Source organism: Macrotis lagotis, chromosome 1 (genome assembly GCF_037893015.1).
Source record: "Macrotis lagotis isolate mMagLag1 chromosome 1, bilby.v1.9.chrom.fasta, whole genome shotgun sequence".
NCBI classification, from domain to species: domain Eukaryota; kingdom Metazoa; phylum Chordata; class Mammalia; order Peramelemorphia; family Peramelidae; genus Macrotis; species Macrotis lagotis.
Genome location: NC_133658.1, coordinates 749,056,204 through 749,076,503, shown reverse-complemented (window position 1 = coordinate 749,076,503; position 20,300 = coordinate 749,056,204). Strand labels below are relative to the sequence as shown.

The 20,300-nt window shown below is 37.7% G+C and overlaps 1 protein-coding gene across 1 annotated transcript in view; it reads right to left on the bottom strand.

Annotated features, from left to right (window-relative positions):
- SNX19 (sorting nexin 19) overlaps nt 1–20,300 on the bottom strand; it is a 67,713-nt gene that overhangs the window by 13,598 nt on the left and 33,815 nt on the right. The window contains exon 9 of the mRNA XM_074213407.1: nt 418–602. Within this exon, the coding sequence (XP_074069508.1) occupies nt 418–602 (185 nt within the window). The remainder of the gene's footprint in view (nt 1–417; nt 603–20,300) is intronic.

Here is a 20,300-nt window from a genome sequence, read left to right as displayed (position 1 = left end):
ATATCAAGAATCTTAAAATTTACTTAATCTGGACTTCTCATTTACGTATTAGGAAACTGAGGCTCAGAGAATGTGAAAGTTACTTGTCCAAGGTCACCCAGGTAGCAGAGCTAGGTCTCTAGGCCAGGTCACAGATTAAGAGCTGAAAAGGACCATAAAATAATCTAGTCCAATTTTCCTCTTCCTACCCTGCCCCAATTTACAGAGGAAGAAACTGAGACTCAGAGAAGCAGACTAAGTTACCCAAGGTCACACAAGAAGTAAAGTCACAGAGTTGGAATTTCAACAAGGGTCTTTTGACTAGGGATCTTAATGATTCCACATAGTTTTATTTGTCTGCGACAGAGTCACTTCTAGGACTTGCAGAACTAATTCACGAGGAAAGAGTGCAGACTGTGGGAGAGAGGGCTGGCTCACCTGGCAGGACTCCCATCAAGCTTTGCAGAGCTTGCTCCTCAGTAGCCTCCTTCTGTTTCTGTGTTCTCAATGGTTTCGGCAGCAGAGGAAGAGTGCCTCCAGGCCAGATGGACTCCTGCAGGAGCCGGAGATACTGGACCCAGCGCTGGGGGCATGTCAGATTTGCTACTTGTACCTCTAGCCACCTGCCAGGGAAAGGGAGTAAAGGGACAGAGAAAAGAGTTGAGATGTAGGACCCTGATGGACCAAAAGTATTTCCTGTAAAAATATGCATTTGAATATGCACACATTTCACATGACTACCCTGATTATGCAAACTGTCATTTTGCTTTTCTTCTCTTATTTTTATTTATTTATTTATTTTTCCAGCTACATTCAATGGTAGTTTGACAATAATTATTTTTGCTATGTTTAGAGTTTTACATTTTCTCCCTCTCCTCTCCCCTTGGCAGAAAATAATCTAATATAGGCCAAACATGTACAACCATGCTAAACATAAAATCCATGTTAATCATGCTGTGAAAGAAGAATCAAATCAAAACAGAAAAAAGAACCTTGGAGAGAAAAAAAATAACCTAAGACAATTTAAAAAAAATGAAGATAGTAAACTTTGGTCTGCATTTAAACTCCACAGTTGCTTTCTCTGGATATGGATGGTACTTTCCATCACAAGTCTTTTAGAATTGTCTTTGATTATTGCACTGCTAAGATGAACAAATCCATCAAGGTTGATCATCACCCCATATTGCTGTATGGTTGGTTCTGTTCTCTTCACTCAGAATCAGTCTTTCCAGACTATTCTGAAGTCCTGTCCCTCATGATATCTTATAAAACAATAGTGTTCTATCATATTCATATACTATCTATATTTTGTAAATGTAAAAGTTAATCACTGCTGTATTTCCTCCCTAATTCACTCCATAATGATTTCTCCTGTAGATTAGTGTCTGCCCTGGTTCTATGATGTTTTATGTCTACTTGCTTCCCATGGGTGGGTCTCAAGTCTTCCTCCAGGTGGTAAGCTCCTTGAGCACAGGGACCATGAATGTTCAGACAGTCCTCAGCTTGGCTAAAGGGCTCCAAAGCTGGGGCACTCAGGTGCCTAGGGCTATAAGAAGCTTGTTAAGGGGAGATGGGAAATATTTGGTAAATAATGATAATGATTCTATTGTTAACTTTCCATTAATTACAACTCATTTCTGTGAACAGGATTTTCAGTCTTGTTGATAATGAAATCTAAAACAACAACAAAATAGCTAACATTTATTTCATGTCCCTTCTGCATCAGGTACTATGCCAAGTGCTATACAATTATTATTCCATTTGATCCTCACAACAACCCTGGGAGGGAGGTGCTATTGTTATCTACTGATGAGGAAATTAAGACAAACAGGCTAAGCGACTTGTGGCTGGATTTGAACTCAGATCTTTCTTATTCCTGACTCTACCCACTGGGGTTACCTTTAAAGAAAATGGAGGCTGAACATGATAGATGGTTATCTCTTTTCAAAAATTATTCCAAGAACAAAATTATTTATGAACTAGAAATGAAACCAAGGTTTCTCTAATTTGATTGTATTTTGATAAACACTGAATAATTTTATGATACTAAAGTGGCCATCATGAAAAAATAGTCTGTTATTTCTTATATACAGAAGCATGGCAAACTCTTTCCTTCCATATTTAGTAAGGGGTATGGGCAGGTTGAATGAAGTCAAGGGTTACAGGGACTAAAAAAGGTCAAGAATCCCTGGCTTAGAGTGGCTCCAGTACTCAACCCACAAATGGTTTATGCAGACTTAGTGAAAATGGATTCTCCAACTTGAACTCAGCAGAAAGATCAATTTATTCTCTAACCCTTAAGCTGTCCAGAGAGGCATTTATGAGAAGGAAAAGGGCAGCCAAGTAAACATTTCCTTGACTCAAAAAGTCACTAAGTGACCCTAAGTTTCCTCAAAAGCCTTCCTAAGAATGCTTGTAAAAATCTCCTTAGAGAAGCCCTCCTGACTTGTAATGAAGGCTTTGCTGGAGGAGATGAAGAAAGCATGTTAGATTGGGATGAAATATCTCTGGTTTGTGGCCCTTTCTGAGCTGAAGACCCTGATCTTTACTATGATGGTAAGTAGGGAGGAGGGCTGTGCAGTGGGGGGTTCATGGGATGGGGGTTGGAGGGGCAACATATAAATCAACTTAGTTATTTCAAGAATGAGGTATGGTAGGAATGGGAGTGGGGTTATTCTTAAAAGAGATATATCCCTGGTGAGGTACATCAAGGTGGGAATTATCATATTTCATTAAATATGCTACCTCCATCTAGCACAACATCATACATATATTGATACTAAATAATCACTGATTTCACTGATAGGGAAAACATATTGTATAGATAGATGAGATGAATGATAGCTGAGGACCAGAGAAACTATACTTAAAGCATGGAGAGGGAGAATAAGATAAAAGCTAGGGTATAAATCATTTTTCCTTTCCTGAAGTCAGCTTTTCTTCCTAGTTTAGAAATGAGCCAGTTCTTTAAAATGAGGTTACAGGGGCACCTAGGCGGCAAAGTGGAGAGAGCACCTCCCCACCCCTGGATTCAGGAAGACCTGAATTCAAATTCAACCTCAGAAACTTATTAGCTGTGTGACCTGGGGAAGTCATGTAACCCCTGATTACCCCCAATATACAAAAAAAATTAAATGAAGTTACAGAATTTTAGACAGTTAATATTATGTACCTGCCTTGGGGCATGGCTCTATGTAAACCAGTAGAATAACTTATTCTTATATGAACCATCTCTAGAAGGAGATTCTTATTCTCTTATGGTACTTTTTCCATAAATTTACAACTCTTAGAGTCACAAAGTTATTTGAATTATTTATTGAAATCCCTCTTCTCTTCTTGCATCCTTCTTCCTTTCCTCCTATCAGTCACTAAGTATTGTTGATTCTTTCTTCACTGCCCCTCTCAAGTCCTTCCCTTTCTTTTGTCCCAGGTGAATACTATAACAAAAATCAGATTCAGGAATTAGAAAGGACCTCAGAGGTCAACAAGTCCCACTACTACCTAAAACACGACTCTTTCCTGTAACTTACTCAAATGATTATTCATCCTTCTGGTCCCTAGAACTTAAGAAATTTGTGGTAGGCTGATCTACCGATCAAAGGTTTCCAATGACTTTTGGACAACTTGATTATTACTAGAAACTCTGTGATGACATGCTTCTGCAATCCCTGCTATAGGGAAGGCAGATGCTGGTATATCACTGGGGTTTTTGAATTCTAAGTTGAAGTAGGGTTAAAGTCAGTTGGCTGTCTGCCTCAATTGTGGCAAAGGAATGGGAGCCCTTGGGAGTGGAGGTCACCAAAATACTTAAGGCAGTCCAGATCAGAAAAATGGAGCAAGTTAAAGCTTCAGTGCTGATTAGTATTGGAATCAGGTCTGTGAATGGTCACTATACTCCCAGCTCGGACACAATACTGATCAATGTGATATTGACAGTAGTCCCATGTGATACTGGTCAAGTCATTTAACACTGCTTGCCTCACTTTTCTCATTTATAAAATGAGCTGGAAAGGGAAATGGCAAATGTCTTTTAGTATTTTTGCAAAAAAAAAACCCCAAACAGGATCACATAGAATGAGACACACCTGAAAATGACTGATCAACAACAAAGATCCCAAAGCTTAGATTTGTAATAGGATATGTGTGTATATAGCTTCTAGGTAAGGAGAAATAATAGAATTTGAAAATTAGGAGGAAACGAGTGTTTTGTCTATCTAGTCCACTTTGGCTTCCTATCAGTTGAGTTTTCCCAGTATAGACTGAGAGAAAACTTGGCTCAGGTGTAGATCAAAGCAGAACTATCCTGTTCCTTCTACCCAAATCTAGGAGTAGGGAGGGGTTGTGAAGAAACATTTAAATGTGGCAGATTAGAGGAGCCTTATTGGTGGCGACTTGTAGGTCCATACCCCTGGTAGTTTATGCCATCACCCTTGTACCAGAGCGACTTGTCACCTGTCCAATAACAGAGCAGATGCCAAGGCAAACTTTATTTAACCTCCACCATGCCAGACAGTCTACATTCCTCTCAAGCAAGGCATTCCAGTCCCGAGGGCTCCGTTCTCTCAAGCCCACAGCCCAAGAATAGTACTCAGAATAGGAAGCCTGAAAGGTAATGGCAGGGCAAGAATGGCAAACATCAATGGAAATCAAGAGCAGCATCAAAGGCGCAAAGCCATCCATTCCCTGAAATAACCACCACGATCCCATTTGTTATTATTAGGGCTGAACAGTCTTTTTATAGGGCTTTTCATTCAGCGAGTCTAAGATTCCTTACTAAAGGGATCTGGTAGCACATATTGCTATCCCTGTTTACAAAGAAGGGTGGGTGAAGGGAGATGGGTTAATATGACCTGCAAATTACTCCAAAGATCTGAAAGGCCCATATGCAAGAACCACCTAGGCCATAGGATCTCTCTTCATTTCCCTCTAAAACTGGTTTTTAGAAAAAAACTTGATCATTTTATCTTAACATAATTGGTTTCCTGTTTAATACTATGGGTTTTATTTTACATATTTACAAAGGTATTCTGAGAAAGGATCTGTAGACTTCACTAGATGGTCAAAGGAGTCCATAGTATTTAAAATAAAAAAAGCAAAAGAACCTTGACCTTAACTCAATATTTATTGTTGGACAAATGAGTTATTGGGAACTGATTTTAGCAATTATTAGAAAAATAGGCTTATTAGATCAAAGTATGGGCCCTCAACAGAAATAGAATATATAGAAGAAAATCTATTGTTCTCTTTTTCACATACATTCAAAGGGCATGTCAGTTTTTCTCCATGTCCTTCTATTGCTTTTCTTTTCTTTTTCTTTTGTTTTTGCAAGGCAATGGGGTTAAGTGATTTGCCCAAGTTCACATAGCTAGGTAATTATTAAGTGTCTGAAGCTGCATTTGAACTTGGGTCCTCTTGACTCCAGGGCCAGTGCTCTATCCACTGTACTACCTAGCTGACCCCTCCCTCCATTGCCTTTCAATGGGACTAATCATATTAATAATTTGCCCTCTTCAAAGGTAACCCAAAATTTGCCTTCTCTAGAAACCCTTCCCAGATAATGTCCAAAGTAAGTATATAACCTAATTCAAACCCAGAATGAATAATGAACCTTCAACATATGTTGTTCATGCACTATACATAGTTCTATATATTTATAAAAACCTCAGTTGTTCATTAACCCATCTTTTCAATCCAACAAAAAAAGGCTGAACAGGGTAAAAGGAAAAGTCCATGAAGAAGAACTAGTTTTGTAACATGTGAACCCATGTGTCTGATTTTAGGTAAGACTTAATCTCTTTATGTATAAAAGGTCTTTATTGGTAAAGGGTGAAATATTAGTAAATAATCTTAATAAATTAATCAATCAGGCCTATAAAGCAACATTAAAACAGTCTTTGCCTTCAAGGACTTTACTAAGGTTTTACATGAGACCCTCTGAATTTCTGAGGGATGGTGTTCTCTAAAATTAATTATTATAACAGCCAAAATTTGCTTAGCTAAGCTAACCCTCTGGAGGACACTCTACATATGATAGTCTCATTTTCCTCTGACTGGCAAATGAAAGTGCCTAATAAATCCATGTTGATGAATAGTTTGATTTTATAGAGAAGGAAACTCAGAGAAGAGACAAGTTTAGATTCAACAGACATTTGTACACCTGGCATATGCAAATCACTGTGTTTGACTGGGAATTTTTAAAAACATGAATTTGTGATTTCATTGGAACAGGGAAGTCTTAGTAAGAAAAACTTCCTCTACCAATGCAGACTGATATCTGTTCTGCTGTTTAATAGTATTAAAAAGTGGATTGGAGGTATTAAGAGTTAAGTGACTTATCCAGGACCATAGAATCAGTGAGTCAGAGGCAGAACTTAAACTTGAATCTTCCTATCTCTGAAACCAGTTATCTGGGGATCACCCCCCCCAAAATCCATAAAATATTCCCCAAGGAGTTTGTATTTTAGTCAAGAGCTAGTAAGTGGGGGGCGGCTAGGTGGCACAGTGGATAGAGCACCGGCCCTGGAGTCAGGAGGACCTTCAAATACGGCCTCAGACACTTAATAATTACCTAGCTGTGTGGCCTTGGGCAAACCACTTAACCCCATTGCTTTGCAAAAACCTAAAAAAAAAAAAAAAAGAGCTAGTAAGTGTTAAAAGTGGAATTTAAACTCATCTTTCACTAACAGAATGCCTTCTGTGGGGAGTGGGGGTAGGAAAGCAAGAATGGAGGAAAAATTATAAAACTCAAAATAAACAAAATCTTTCTAAAAAATATAAATAAAATAAACTCATCTTTCCTGACTCCAAAATCATTGTTTTTTTGACTATATTGCCATAAAATTGAAATAGTCCATAGACGAAAAATATAGCTAAAAATACCAATACTTATATTGTTACTTAACAATAATACTTAGCATTTTTTAAGTTTTGCAAAACACTACAAATATTATTTCACTTGATCCTCCAAGCAACTCTGAGAAGTAGGTACTATTATTATTATTATTATTCTCATTTGAAAGATGAGAAAACTGAGGCTAAGGAGAGAGGAAAAGTGACTTGCCCAGGGTCAAATAGTAAGAATCTGAAGGTAAATTTGAACTCAGGTCTTCCTGTATGCTCTATCCACTACATCAGATGGATAAAGCAAAAATGTTGAGAAACCAGCTTCCACTCAAACACTTGCTGATGACAAAGACAAAGCCTCAGTCATCTGCTATAGACCCTTCAGCACAGAATGGGTGAACCAAGCCTTCTATAAGAATCAGCTCCAGGAACATCAATGTTGGCAAACACATGTAAATGAGAAGAGAATAATACACATTTAAAAGCTGAAAAGATAGAGGCCTGAAGGAAATCTGCTCTCCAGGTGCAGGCAGCATTTTCTACAATCCCATTTTTCAAACCCTGTTTCAAAGATAATTAGTACCTGAGAAAGAAAAAAATAAAATCACTTTTAAAAGGATATCCCCCCCCCCCCCCCCGCCTCCTTTTTCCTACTGACCAGACTCCCACCCCTTTTTCCTTCCAGAATAGAGACTTTAAAAGGACTTCCTGGGACATTTGGGATCAGTCAGTTTTCACTTCTTAGGCCCAGGAAACCTGTTGGGGATCATGACAAGCTGCAAAGCTTTCCTGTTTACAGAGATCTGGGGTAGTGTATGTGGTCTTAAATGATGAATGTTTGCCCTAACCTGAGAAGGAATGATCTAGAAGAGAAAAACAGCTCTCTAGAATTTGGGAAAGGGGATTTAGTTTTGAAAGAGGTTGCTCTCCTTGTGTCTGTTTATTTTTCTCTGTCTCTGTCTCTCTCTAACTCTGGGTCTGTCCCCTGTGCCTCTGCTTCAGTATCTCTTTGTTCTATTTCACAAACACATATCCACTCTCAAAAGGTTTTGAGGGAATGCTCCCTCTTCCTCAATCAATCCATCTGTAAAATGGGCACCTCAGAGGTAGTTGTAAGAAATACACTTAATAATCCTTATTCATGTGAGCTACCATTATTTTTCCCCAGAGTGTGTCTAATTTGCTTGGTATAGCATCTAGTACAATATTATGTGCAGATATTTTTCCATAATAATGCCACAGTTCTCCTGGAGTTATTGTCTCATTTTATTCACTCATTCAATAAGCACCTACAGAGCACTGTGGGAGGTGGTACCAGGGACACAAAGACAAAAATGAAAATTGTCCCCACCCTTAAGGAGCTTCCTGTTGTTGTTCAGTTGTGTAGGAGTCTTTGTGACCCACTTGGGGTTTTTTTAAGCAGAGATACTGGAGTGTTTTACCAATTCCCTCTACATCTTATTTTACACATGAGGAAACTGAGGCAAATGGAGTTAAGTGACTTGCCCAGGGTCACACAGTTAGCAAGTATCTGAGACCAGATTTGAACTCAGGAATTTGGGTCTTCCTGATTTCAGGTCCAGCATTCTACTGCACCACCTAACTGCCCCTAGTAGAAAAAAGCTTATTTTTTTGCATAGTAAGATGAATCAGAAAAGCCTCACAATTCTTTTTTTTTTTTTTGCTGGTTCTTTATCTCTAGTCAAGACCCTGAAATGAAAATAAGATAAGAAAGGTTTAAGGGTAAAAAGAGAGGAAGAAACTGTTTTGGTGTTTATTGCATCTTTTTAGTCTCAGAACTTAGGTATACATTAGCCCCTAAAAAAACCACATTGATTGACTCCTAGTTTGATGGTCTTGTACTTGGAAGGGTTCTCAGACACCCCTACCAACCTCTTCCCTCATATTAAAAATGAAAAAACTGAGCCCAAAGGAGGTTGAGTGACTTGCCCAAAATCTCTTTAATAAGACTTAGAGTTTGCTCCTAAGTCCTTCGACTACAGAGAACTACTCTTCCTACTATCCTTCCTTAATCTAAAAGGAGATGATGTATATAAAAAAGTTTATAAACCCTACAGTGCTACAGAAATATCTATTATTATTATTAGTCTTATCTAAGCTAAGAAGGCATATATATACATATACACAGAGAGAGAGAGAGAGAGAGAGAGAGAGAGAGAGAGAGAGAGAGAGAGAGAGAGAGATGTGTTTTATTGGGGTTGAAAAATAATAAAATTTACTTGTCCCCAAGTCTTTCTCTTCCCAACTCCTGAAAGTTCATGGCTGGTAGAATTAGGAGACCACTCATGATGGACAAGAAAATGGAAAACACTAAGGAAGTTAGTTATACCTGCATCTTGCAATAATACGTATTTTAAAATTCACTTACTAAAAGCAGCCATTATTATTTAGGTCACTCAAAACAGATGCAAGGTAAATGTGCTAAAAAAAAAAGCTGGAAAAGAATTCTAAATGGAATTGGTTTTATTTTCTGATGACTGACATGTTACTATTCTAATCCAGGCATCTGATACAAGGATAACAAACCCTCTCCCCAACCCCTCCCCCAAAGAAAAGGGGGGAAAAACAACAACCTTTCTCTGAAGGACCATCTCCAATGATTTAGTACACATGACAGTCTTATTAGGGGGGCCACAAATAGCCAATAAAATGAGGAAAAGCAACAATGGATTAACACTCAGATACTTGAGAGCTCTGTGGCTTCCCAACATGGATTGAGAAGTGATTGGGGCTTGCCATTACACTGGGGGTACATACCTAGCCCATGCTGTAAGGGGCCCCTATTTGAAATAGCTGCAGATAGAGGAATGAAGTGGTGGCTAAAAAGAAGCTAATTTAATACCAGGGCTTAGGATGGCACTTCAAGGTCAGCTGAAGGTCTGCTTCCATCAAAATAGCTAAAACAAGAAAACTTAAGACTAAGGAGAGGGCTTTAGGGACCATGTCTAATCCAATTAACAGAATTCAGCCTGGTGTCCCTTTTTATCCCTGAGAGAGGGAAGGTTCAGAATCTACCAGGCTTGAGAAGTGGAGATGAGAACAAGGCATTTTTATCTGCTCTTCAGGTTTATTAACCTGTGGCCCAAGGACATCTATATTTATGGTCCTGAGCAAAGATTCTGCAGATTTTTGTTGCATTACTATTATTGGAAATAAGGTTCAATGATGGAGAGACGAAGACAAGGGGATTGCAACATCAGCTGCAACCTTCAGGAAGCAAGAAAAACAACACAATCCAAATCAAGTAGGTCTATCAAGTTGGTCAACCAACCAATTAGTATTTATGAAACACCTCTTGAAGGACTTTACGTTGGAATTGGAAAGAGGAATGAGATGTGGGGTTAGAAGGTTGGGGGAAAGCCCTGCACTCAAGAAGCTTACATTCCATGAGAGGTTCATTTTATGCAAATGTACTTGTAATGTAATTTTCCTGTTTATATGTGAGAGGCCCCAGATCAATTAAGACTTTAAGGATGGACAGTTCAAAAAAATGGAAACAGAGTAAGAAAGATGACCCTGTTACATTTCTTGCTGACCCTGAGCAGCCTTACTGGGGACAAGAGATGGGAAACAGGCTTAACTGGAATAATATGGTCTTAGTTGAAAGAACAAAGATTCAATAGACCTGACTTTGAGTCCTGGAAATGTGTTCTTGGGCAAATTGTTTCACATCTCTGGGCCTCAATTTCCCTTATTTATAAAATGACTGTAATAGCCTTGGTCATCTTTGAAGTTCCCTCTAGTGCCAACACACAATTCTCTCAATTTAGACAGCAGTGATGGAAGGGATCTACTTTACAATATCATAATTATCTGCTTCCCCAGAACTGGGGATTATGAAACAAACAAGTCATGAACTTGAACCAGCACAAGCACTTATGAATACCTCTCATCCTCCACACTCATTCCATTGACCTGAGCAGGTCCTACAGCAGCCTCAGTCTCTGAGAGGGACCCCAGTGGAGTGTAGAAAGTGGTTTTTCCCTATTTCATTGGTAGTTAGGACCTGTGGAATCCAATAAATAAACATAGTCCCTGAATATGCAAATAAATCACTTAGAGATTTACTAAAACAAAAGCTGGTAGTCATCTAAGCATGAAGAATTCTTATCCAAGACTGGGGGAAAAATATTGAAGCTCCATCTTTAACTTCCTGGAAACAATCCCCTTTCCAGCACCCTGTAAAACCTTTACAATGGCATTAAACCATGAACACTGTGTTCTCTCCCCCCCAGACCTAGCACATTATTATGAAGTGTTTGTTCATCTAATCAGTAGCCCCCACCTTCAGGACAGGAGGGAAAGGGGGACTGGGGAATTGCTGGTAGGGATACAGGGCATTTCCCGGTGAACAAACTGTTTTTGCCAGTTCCACACCTGATAAAAGTAACACATCTCTGCTTCCCGGGCCCTTTCCCAGGGCTCTGCCTTCTTGCCTGTTGGCCCCATCCCATCTTTCTCTCCCCTCCATGTTTATACATATTTCCTCCCTATGAGTTTCCAGTTCCTAACTTCTGAGAGCTCTACCAGCCAGGCCCAAGTCACACAGCTGAAGTTCATCCCTGTTGCCCTCTCACTGTTTAAATCTAAGGCAGGAGTCATCCTCTCTTGCCCTGAGTAGGAGAAAGCTTTCAAGGACTGAGGATAAGAATCTCCAGTCTTTCTACCCAACAAAGGGCTGGTGATAGCAATGGGAGCTTGGAGACACTGTGAAATTTTTTTTTCTTTCTTTCTTTATACTTGTTCTTATTATTCACTCAAGAAATATTTGTTGAATGAATGTTGAATGCAGTGCCCACATTTTCTGATGTACAGTATGTGCTTGAGGGGAAAACAAAACACACACACGCACACAAACATAGACTCCAAGACATAGTGATTTGAGTTATAGGCTGCTATTTTTAGCCACGAAAGGATTCTGGGGGAGGTGTTGGTTATAGAGATGAAACTAGGTAGCAGGGATTTCATAGAGTCTGAATTGGGGGAAGTAATCTGGGTATAACCCCCCCTCCCCAGTCTCTAAGAGTTCAATCTGGTCTTGTTTTGTAACTCTGGTTCTATCATCTCACGTACTTGGCTCAATACTCCAAAAAGATTTATGATTTTTTCATCAAAGACACTCCTTCCCTTGATGCAAAAGGCATCAGGCATTTTGCTTTAAGTAGAGGGTCCTCATGAGTTTTTGTTGTTGCCTTTTTTTTAAACTCAGAGTTGGAAGCCAACTTTCTAGTGACACACCTTTCTGAATGTAATTAGACTGAATTTTGGAAGACAAGAAGAGTAGGGCACTAAGCCCACACTTAGCTTTTCTGAACCTGCCAGAGCTTGAGCTCAGTTGGCAAAGCCTTTGAGAACTCTCATATCGAAGCTCTGATGAGCTTTGGTGGAGGACCCTAAAGCTGAGTTATGGAAAAAGCCCATGACCAAGGCAATGTGGCATAGTGAGTAGGGTTTTGATCTTGGATTCATAGGTTAAGTTCCCTCTTATTCCTCGACTGAATGTAAGCTCATTGAGGGCTGGAATTGTTTGTTTAGTCTTTATATCTGGTCTTATATACAAAGTCCAGGTAGACAGAACTAGATGCTGGTCAGATAGGGGGCGCTACTGACCTGTCCTATATCACTCCTGGACAACAGAAAAGGATCTTTAAGGACTAGACTAGGGGTTCTGGTAGGAGAAACAGTGGGATACTCACTTTGTCCTGAAAATTGGAGAATGGGTTGTTCTCTTTCACTATGAAAGAAATGAGTGGTGATGCACTGGCATACTTGACAAAAGCATTTTAGTCAAATTAGTATAGGTCAAATAAAAAAAAGGAACCTGTAGTGGCAGCAAGTAGAATTTTAATCTTAAGGAAAGACATTTGTCTTTTGGATGGTCATTGATTTCCCCTCCTTGAGTAAGGCCTTCACCTTGGAATGGTGGCCAATCTCTCTTTATCAAAGAGGATCCTTGAAACTGGTGTGAGCCAGAATTCAAGAAGCCCTCTGAGAGTTAATTCTTTGCCTTTCATAAAATACCATGGACACAGAGTAATTGGGAAGTCAAAAGCTCTCCAAATCTCTTTTCTTTCCTAAAATATCAAGTGACTTAAAAAAATCACAAAGGGAGGAGTGGGAGGGGGTAAGAGGTGGGGTTGAGGAATGAAGATTGGAAACTTTTTATGTTTAAACCTGAACAATATTTAAAAGGATAAGCTGTTAAACTCAAAGAAGGTATTAAGACAGAGAAAATGGAATATGGAGTTGATATTATACAGGTAAAGATAAGCTCTTTACAAAATGAATAATCAGTTATAGGTATTCTTTATTCTGTAAACTCCATATTCATAATCTCAAACTTGAAATTATTGAATGAAGAAAACATATCTATTTTATATAACTTGGAGGTTTAAATGTCTGGCATTTTCAAGAAGGAAGATATCACTTTGACTTAAAAAAAATAGAATATTGCAGCCCAACTTTATCATGGAATTTAAAGACTTCAGAAACTGGAAGGGCCCTCAGGGGTCAATCAGTACCCCCCCCCCAATAAGCAGGAGTTCAAGCTATAACATCCCCAACAAGGGGGGCTTCCAGACTTCACAGACCTCCAGACACTGCAAATTACCAACCCAGAAAAGGAAGTCAAAATTCTAGGAGCTTCGAGTATAGTCTATGGTTTCTGAGCATGAAGGATATTCCTGTAGCCTGAGTATTAAAGAATCCCTTTGTGGATCCTCAAAGCAAGAAAGTAACAAAGTGGGACTGCTATGGAGGTGGGTTTAAGGCTCAACAAGCTTCAAGTTCAATTCAATTCAGACATTTATTAAGTGATTCCAACCTTCAAAACAACAACTTATGGTGTTAACATATCATCTTGCTGTTTATTGTTAATACACCTGTCTAGTAGGTCCATCAAACTGACCACCATATTAATCCCTCCTTCACCAAAACTTTTCAATTCAGCCTAATGGCAAATTTATTCTTTGCAAAAACAACCACCATTCTATAATGAAAATAAAACTTATTTCTTGAAAATGTGTCAGTATTGCTATAATATATTTCTTACATAAAAGCATGCCCCAAAGACAATGGTGGGAAAGCATTAATCTAATTTGGTTATTTCATAATATAAATAAAAATAGCTAACAGTTATATAGTTCCAAAAGGTTTAGAAACAACAACCCCAAGAAATAAGTGCTATTTTTCTCTCCATCTTACATATGGAAAAAAAATTGAGGCAGAAAGAGGTAAATGCCATTGAACCCAGAAGCTCAGTACTAAGAGATGGAATTACAATTTATTCCTACTATTGTTAAAACACAAGATTAAACAATTTAGCATTAACATCCTAAAAGGCTCACAAAATGAGGTTTTTAACCCAAAAATAATTTTTGCCATGCTTCATCCTTCCCTTCCATTTGGCTTACTATGTAGGTATTTTTCTTTTCTTTCACTTTCTCTTGTTATCTACCTTCATTTATGTCCCTTTGCTCATCTCCTTTTGTCCCTGCATCCAGTATCTCTTTAAAATAGCCACAAAGGGTTTGTATAAACAGCCTTTTATGATAGGATTACTAGGCAGAAATTACATCATCTTGGCATATTTTAAAGCTGTTTGAAAAACTTAAAGTGCTAAATCTATACTATTATTCTTATGATATCTTGATTTAATAAGTTATTTGACCAAGGTCTTTCACAATATTTGTGTATCTAAGATGATAAAGCATGTGTTGGATGTTAGTATATAGTGAGTGTGATTTTTAGCTAGTAGGATAATTCAAGATATTAAACTATCAGTTTCAACTTTGAAGGACCATCTCATCGGGCATGTCATATAAGAGGCAGTATGGTGAAGTGCAGCAAGTCACATTCAAATAGAAATGGATCCCTGGAGGCTCCATATTGACTTAGAAAAACACAAGTTAACATTATCTATTTTGTACTGTAGTTTTTAAATCAAGTTTAGCCTGGCTGAAAACCTGGAGGTCACAAGTCTGAAACAAATTACACATCTGTGATGTGGTGAATAAAATTCTGGGATTGGGGCCAGGAAAAACCTGGGGTTGATTCCTCTCTTTGACACTTAACCAGCTGGGCAACATTGGGGTGAATCCCTTCATCTTTCTGAGTCTCAGTTTGCTCGTTGGGCAGCAGCAGCAGCTAGAGTGTGGTCCTGGTGTTGGGAAGACTCCTTTTCCTGGGTTCAAATCTGGCCTCAGACACTTACTAAGGATGTGACTCTGGGCAAGTCATTTAACCCTGTCTGCCTCAGTTTCCCCATCTGTAAAATGAGCTGGAGAAGGAAATGGCAAACCACTCCAGTATCTTTGTCAAGAAGAGTCATATATGATTGAAATGACTGAACAACAACAATAATAGAAAACAATAGGGTTGTGGTGAAGTTCAAATGAGATAATGCATGCAGCATTAAAGCATTATAAAAACATCAGTAATTATTGTTGTTTTATTATAAATATTTTTTTTGTTTTATTATTAAGTTCTTTCTTTAGATCTTTTGCCACATTTTTACACTGACTTGTCTAAAGAATACATTGGTGAGCAAATTGCTTGAGACAAGTAATGCATTTTATATTTCATTTTGTGACAGCAAAGGTCCTGTGTTTTTCTATTAATCTAATTTAGAAAATTTAACTTTGAGCTTATTTTTATATCTTTTGTTAGTTTTCTAGCTGAGTATTAGATGTTATGTTATACATGTTCCATTGCTTTTTGTTGTTTCTAATTTTATGGTTTTAAAGAAATGAATATTAACTTCAAGGAAAAGTTTAAAAGTTGAGGCCCTAAGCAACATATATCAATGACTGTTAGTGATATTGTAATGACTTTTGGTGTGGGGTTATAAAATGTTTCAGGGATCATTCAAGACTACATTGATAAAGAATAATTTATGCTGAAATCTGAAGCCAAAATGCAGTGTAAATAGAAAAAAACAAAAACATCCTCAAGAAGTGATGTACTATTGTTGTTCAATACCCTAATTTATCTCCAGAAAACAATCCAGGGTCTTCAGACAAATTGTTATTGGCTTTTATATGGTATATTATGGGCTTATTGAAGTTAAAAACATGGGATGACTAAAAAATAAAAAAAAACAACCAAATTTGCTAATCGGGGCAGCTAGGTGGCGCAGCCCTGGCCTCAGACACTTAATAATTACCTAGCTGTGTGGCCTTGGGCAAGTCACTTAAACCCCATTGCCTTGCAAAAACTAAAAAAAAAGTTGCTAACCACTGCTATGAAGAAGAAAAAAATTATTTGTGAAAGGTAAGGTAATGATGAAAGACTGAAGTACTGAACATTGGACAGATGAATTTTTTATGTATAAAACTCACTTTTTTCATTCAAGGCTGTACCAAACCATTGTCAGAAGTTCAGGTGATCCTGTAAGATATTGATTTCTCCATCAGACTGTAAAACATCTACGTATTCAAATTTTTTTCAGAATTTTTTTTACTTTTACTAGGTCTAGTAAGCTTGTCTCCATTACAGGAATGATGAATCAGTATAGATAGATAGATAGATAGATAGATAGATAGACAGACAGATATAGATATACTGATGGAAGAGATAGGATCCCCCCCTTACACACCTTAATCAACAGATATGATTAGATTTTCAAAATGTATAGACAAGATTGTCTATATATGCCAGGTGATATTTTTTAAATCAGATGTGAACTTCTCTTAAATTAATCAAAGATTTACTAAACAGACAAATTATGCCTCTGGGGACTATAGATAGTGGCGGGTATTTCAGCAATTGTTTAGAAAAGTGGTAGTAGAGCTCCAGGTTGGATGATTCCAGTTCAGGACATAGTAGGGGGAGGATGCTAGCTCTGTCTTTGCCTCTTCCATGCCTGTCTTTCTGTGTATCTTTTTATCTGTCTTGCTTTCTCTTTCTTGAATCACTTCATTTCTCTTCCTTTCCCCCCCATTCTTTTTCTTTTTTCTCCCATGAATTATGTCAGCTATTGAGAGTGAGGGCCACAATATCAATATTTGAGTTCTCTAGTCAACTCTATGAAATATTACAGGATTTAGAGGTAAATTTCTCATGTATGGGTGGATTGTTTATATAGGATTGACAGAAGGATGTGGGTAAGAATTTTATAGGATGAGAAAGCAGAAATGAATCTTAAAATGAGATTGCAGGTATTTTAAAGCATTAAAGTAAGTAGAATATGCTATTTCAAGTTTGTTTTCTTAATTATATTTTGTTTAGCCTAATAAATATTAAATTAAACCATGTGAATATATACCAGTGAAAGTGTGGTATATTGGGCTTGGAGTCAGGAAGATCTGGGTTCAAATTCCCACTCTGATAGTTGCTTTACCTCTGAGTATCTTAAGAACTCCCTAGGAAACATTTACTAAACCTTAAGTATGTTTCAATCTTTTGGGAAGGAGGATCCCCACCCCCCTGGAAAATTCCAACTCTGACCAGGGCACACTTCTTGAGGATATTCCAGTAGCAGGAGGAATAGGATGGAGTGTTTTGATGGGGGGTTAACATGAATTTAAAAAAACCAGAGGATAATTCACAAAACATACAATCCACACATATCTGTGGGCTTGGATCATAATTTGGAAGAGAATAGATGTGGCTGGGCTATGCTTCATATCTGGGGCACATTATAAATCCTAGGTAAGAGGGTAGCTGCCAGAAGTCAATGTTTTTTGCCAGCTCCAAAGAAAGACCATGGCACAGAAAAGACCCAAAAATCAAACAAATTACAGAGGAATCGTGAGTCATACTTGTATTTCAGGAGGTGCTTCTGACAGATGGAGTACTATCATATCAACTCCAGTCTTTTCCCCAAAACTGGAGGCACAAAGGGAGGTGGGATGGTGGGTCATAGGAGTAACGAAAAACAGTGCTAAAAGTTAGGACCACCTTTCTGCCAAACCTGCAAGTATGTGTGTGTATGTGCAGGAAGAATTGGGGGTTCGGAGTGATGGAGCATCAATCCTGAGTCAGGAAGAGCCAAACAGACAATATACTAGTTATGTGACCCAGGGCAGGACATTTAGCCTCTGCTTGCCCTGGTTTCCTCATCTATAAAATGAGCATTGTTGTGAAGTTAAGATGAAATAATAGTTATCAAGGGCTTCGTGAATCTTACAGCACTACGTAAATGCAAGTTATTAATTCAGAAGCCTGAGAGTGAACAAAAAGAATATTAACTCTTCAGACTCTTCAGAGAAGGGCAGACTGGAGTGGTACCCTCAGGATTCCACTCTGGGTGCCTTAATGCTCAACTGTGCACTTTGAAAACATTCTGACATTTCCCTTTACTCATTACCATATAGCTTCCAATGTGCTATTAATCATCTAGCATCATCCATAATGACTGACCAATAGTAGATGCACTCAATCAATAATAATGGGTCACATTGTTATAATACACTTGAGGATTTCCAAGATGCTTTCATTGGAATCCTGAGGATAATAGGAGTATTAGAAGTTTGATTTAACAAATGAAGAAACTGAGATTCTCAGAGGTTAAGTGACATATTCAAGGTCACTCAGATAAGAAATGTCAGAGCTGGGGTGGGTGTTAAAAGGCCACAGACCAAGAAGTAATCAAAAATCTAAAGAGGAAACTAGAGTAAATTCATTTTGCTAACCCTAGTTACCCTTAAACTCAGCTAGGAAGTCTATGGGCTTTAAGGAGGGAGTGAACCATAAAAGACCGGCCTGGAAGTAGAACTGATGGAAGTCTTCCAACAAAGGAACATGAAGCAAGCCAGGGAAGGCTGTAGTCTGAAGTTCTGTGCTGGGGACCAGGAAATGGGAGCCTGACCAAGGGTTAGGTCAAGGATGTGCATGGCCCTCTAAATCCAAACTGATGTCAGAAATCTGAACCCGAGGTATTAAATAGGGAACAGCCCCACTACACATTTCTTCTGTTTGTTCTCCTTCACCCCTCCACATAGTTGTAGTGTGTTGGTTGGAACCACTCAAAAAAAAAAAAACCAAAAAAAAAACACAACACAGTGCTCCATACTCAGAACTTATATAATGTATCAAAGAAGACTTTACCATTTCTTCCCCCCAAAATGTAAAGAGCCTGGCCCCAACACAACTTAAAAAAATATATAAGAAAACTTTTGTTTTAGATTATCAATTTAAAATGCACCCCCACACACACAAACACTATGGAGTCATGGATTCCCAAGACACACACCCAGAAGAAAATAACTTCACAATATATATACAGGCAAAGATGAAAATAAAATAATGCATTTGCAACAAGTTCTCCTGGCATTCCTGGAAGAAATGAAGCAAGAGTTTAAAAACAATTATATAAACAAAATTAGAGCTCTAGAGGAAAGATTTAGAAAAATGAATAGTATAACAAAGGAGGTAGAAAACCCTGCTCAAATAATAAATTCCTTAAAATTAGATTGGACCAGAGAGAGATCAATGGCTACATGAGACAAAAAGAAATATTTGGGCAAAAAAAAATTAAAAGGCTGAAAAAAAATCAGAAAATATAAAGTATCTCCTATTAAAACAACTGACCTGGAAAATAAATCAAGGAAAGATAAAATAAAAATCACCAACTATGAAAATTCAGATATTTACATTTAAAGAAATCATGAATTTAAATTGCCTCAACCTGTTAGAAATATAAGGCAAGGTGAAAATAATAATCAATTTATTCCTAAAAGAAACCTCAAACTGAAAACTCAAGAATATCATAGCTAAAATACAGAGATTTCATATCAAATGAAAAATACCATGTATAGCCAGAAACAGAGTTCAAACACAAAGGAGTCACAAATAGGATCACACAAGACATGGCAATTACATTATAAAAGAGAGGAAAGCTTGGGATGATATTCCAGGAGGTGAAAGAGAAAGGCTTATAACCTAGAATAATCTTCCTGACAAAGCTAAGTATAATCTTATGGTGATGAGAGGGGAAGGAGCTAAATGAAATAGAAGATCTTCATATATTCCTAATGAAGAGATCAGAGCTGAATGTAAACTTTGGATTGCAAAGACAGAAGAAAACAGCTAAATAGAAAAAAAATACATTTGAGCAGTTGGAAGGGATTTTATAACAATGAGATATTTATATTCTAACAGAGGGAGAAAAAAACCAGAATCCTCATGTCTTCAAAAGTCATAAAAGGAGCAAATAAGAAAAAGAAACAATATATTTTACTGATTTTAAGAAAAAAAGGAAAAGTATACTAGAGAAAAAAAAAGGAGTAGAGTTTGTTATTTTACATAAATGAGGCTTCTGATAACAATATACAAATATGGAGAAAGTGGTAGAGCTAGTAAACCACAATCATGATATAAGTCAAGATAACAATAAAAATAGACTTGATTAAGAGATATAAAAGAGAACTACATTGATTTTAAAGGCACCATAGACCATGAATTAATATCAATACTTAATATATAAGCATAAAATAACATCATATTAAATACTTGGA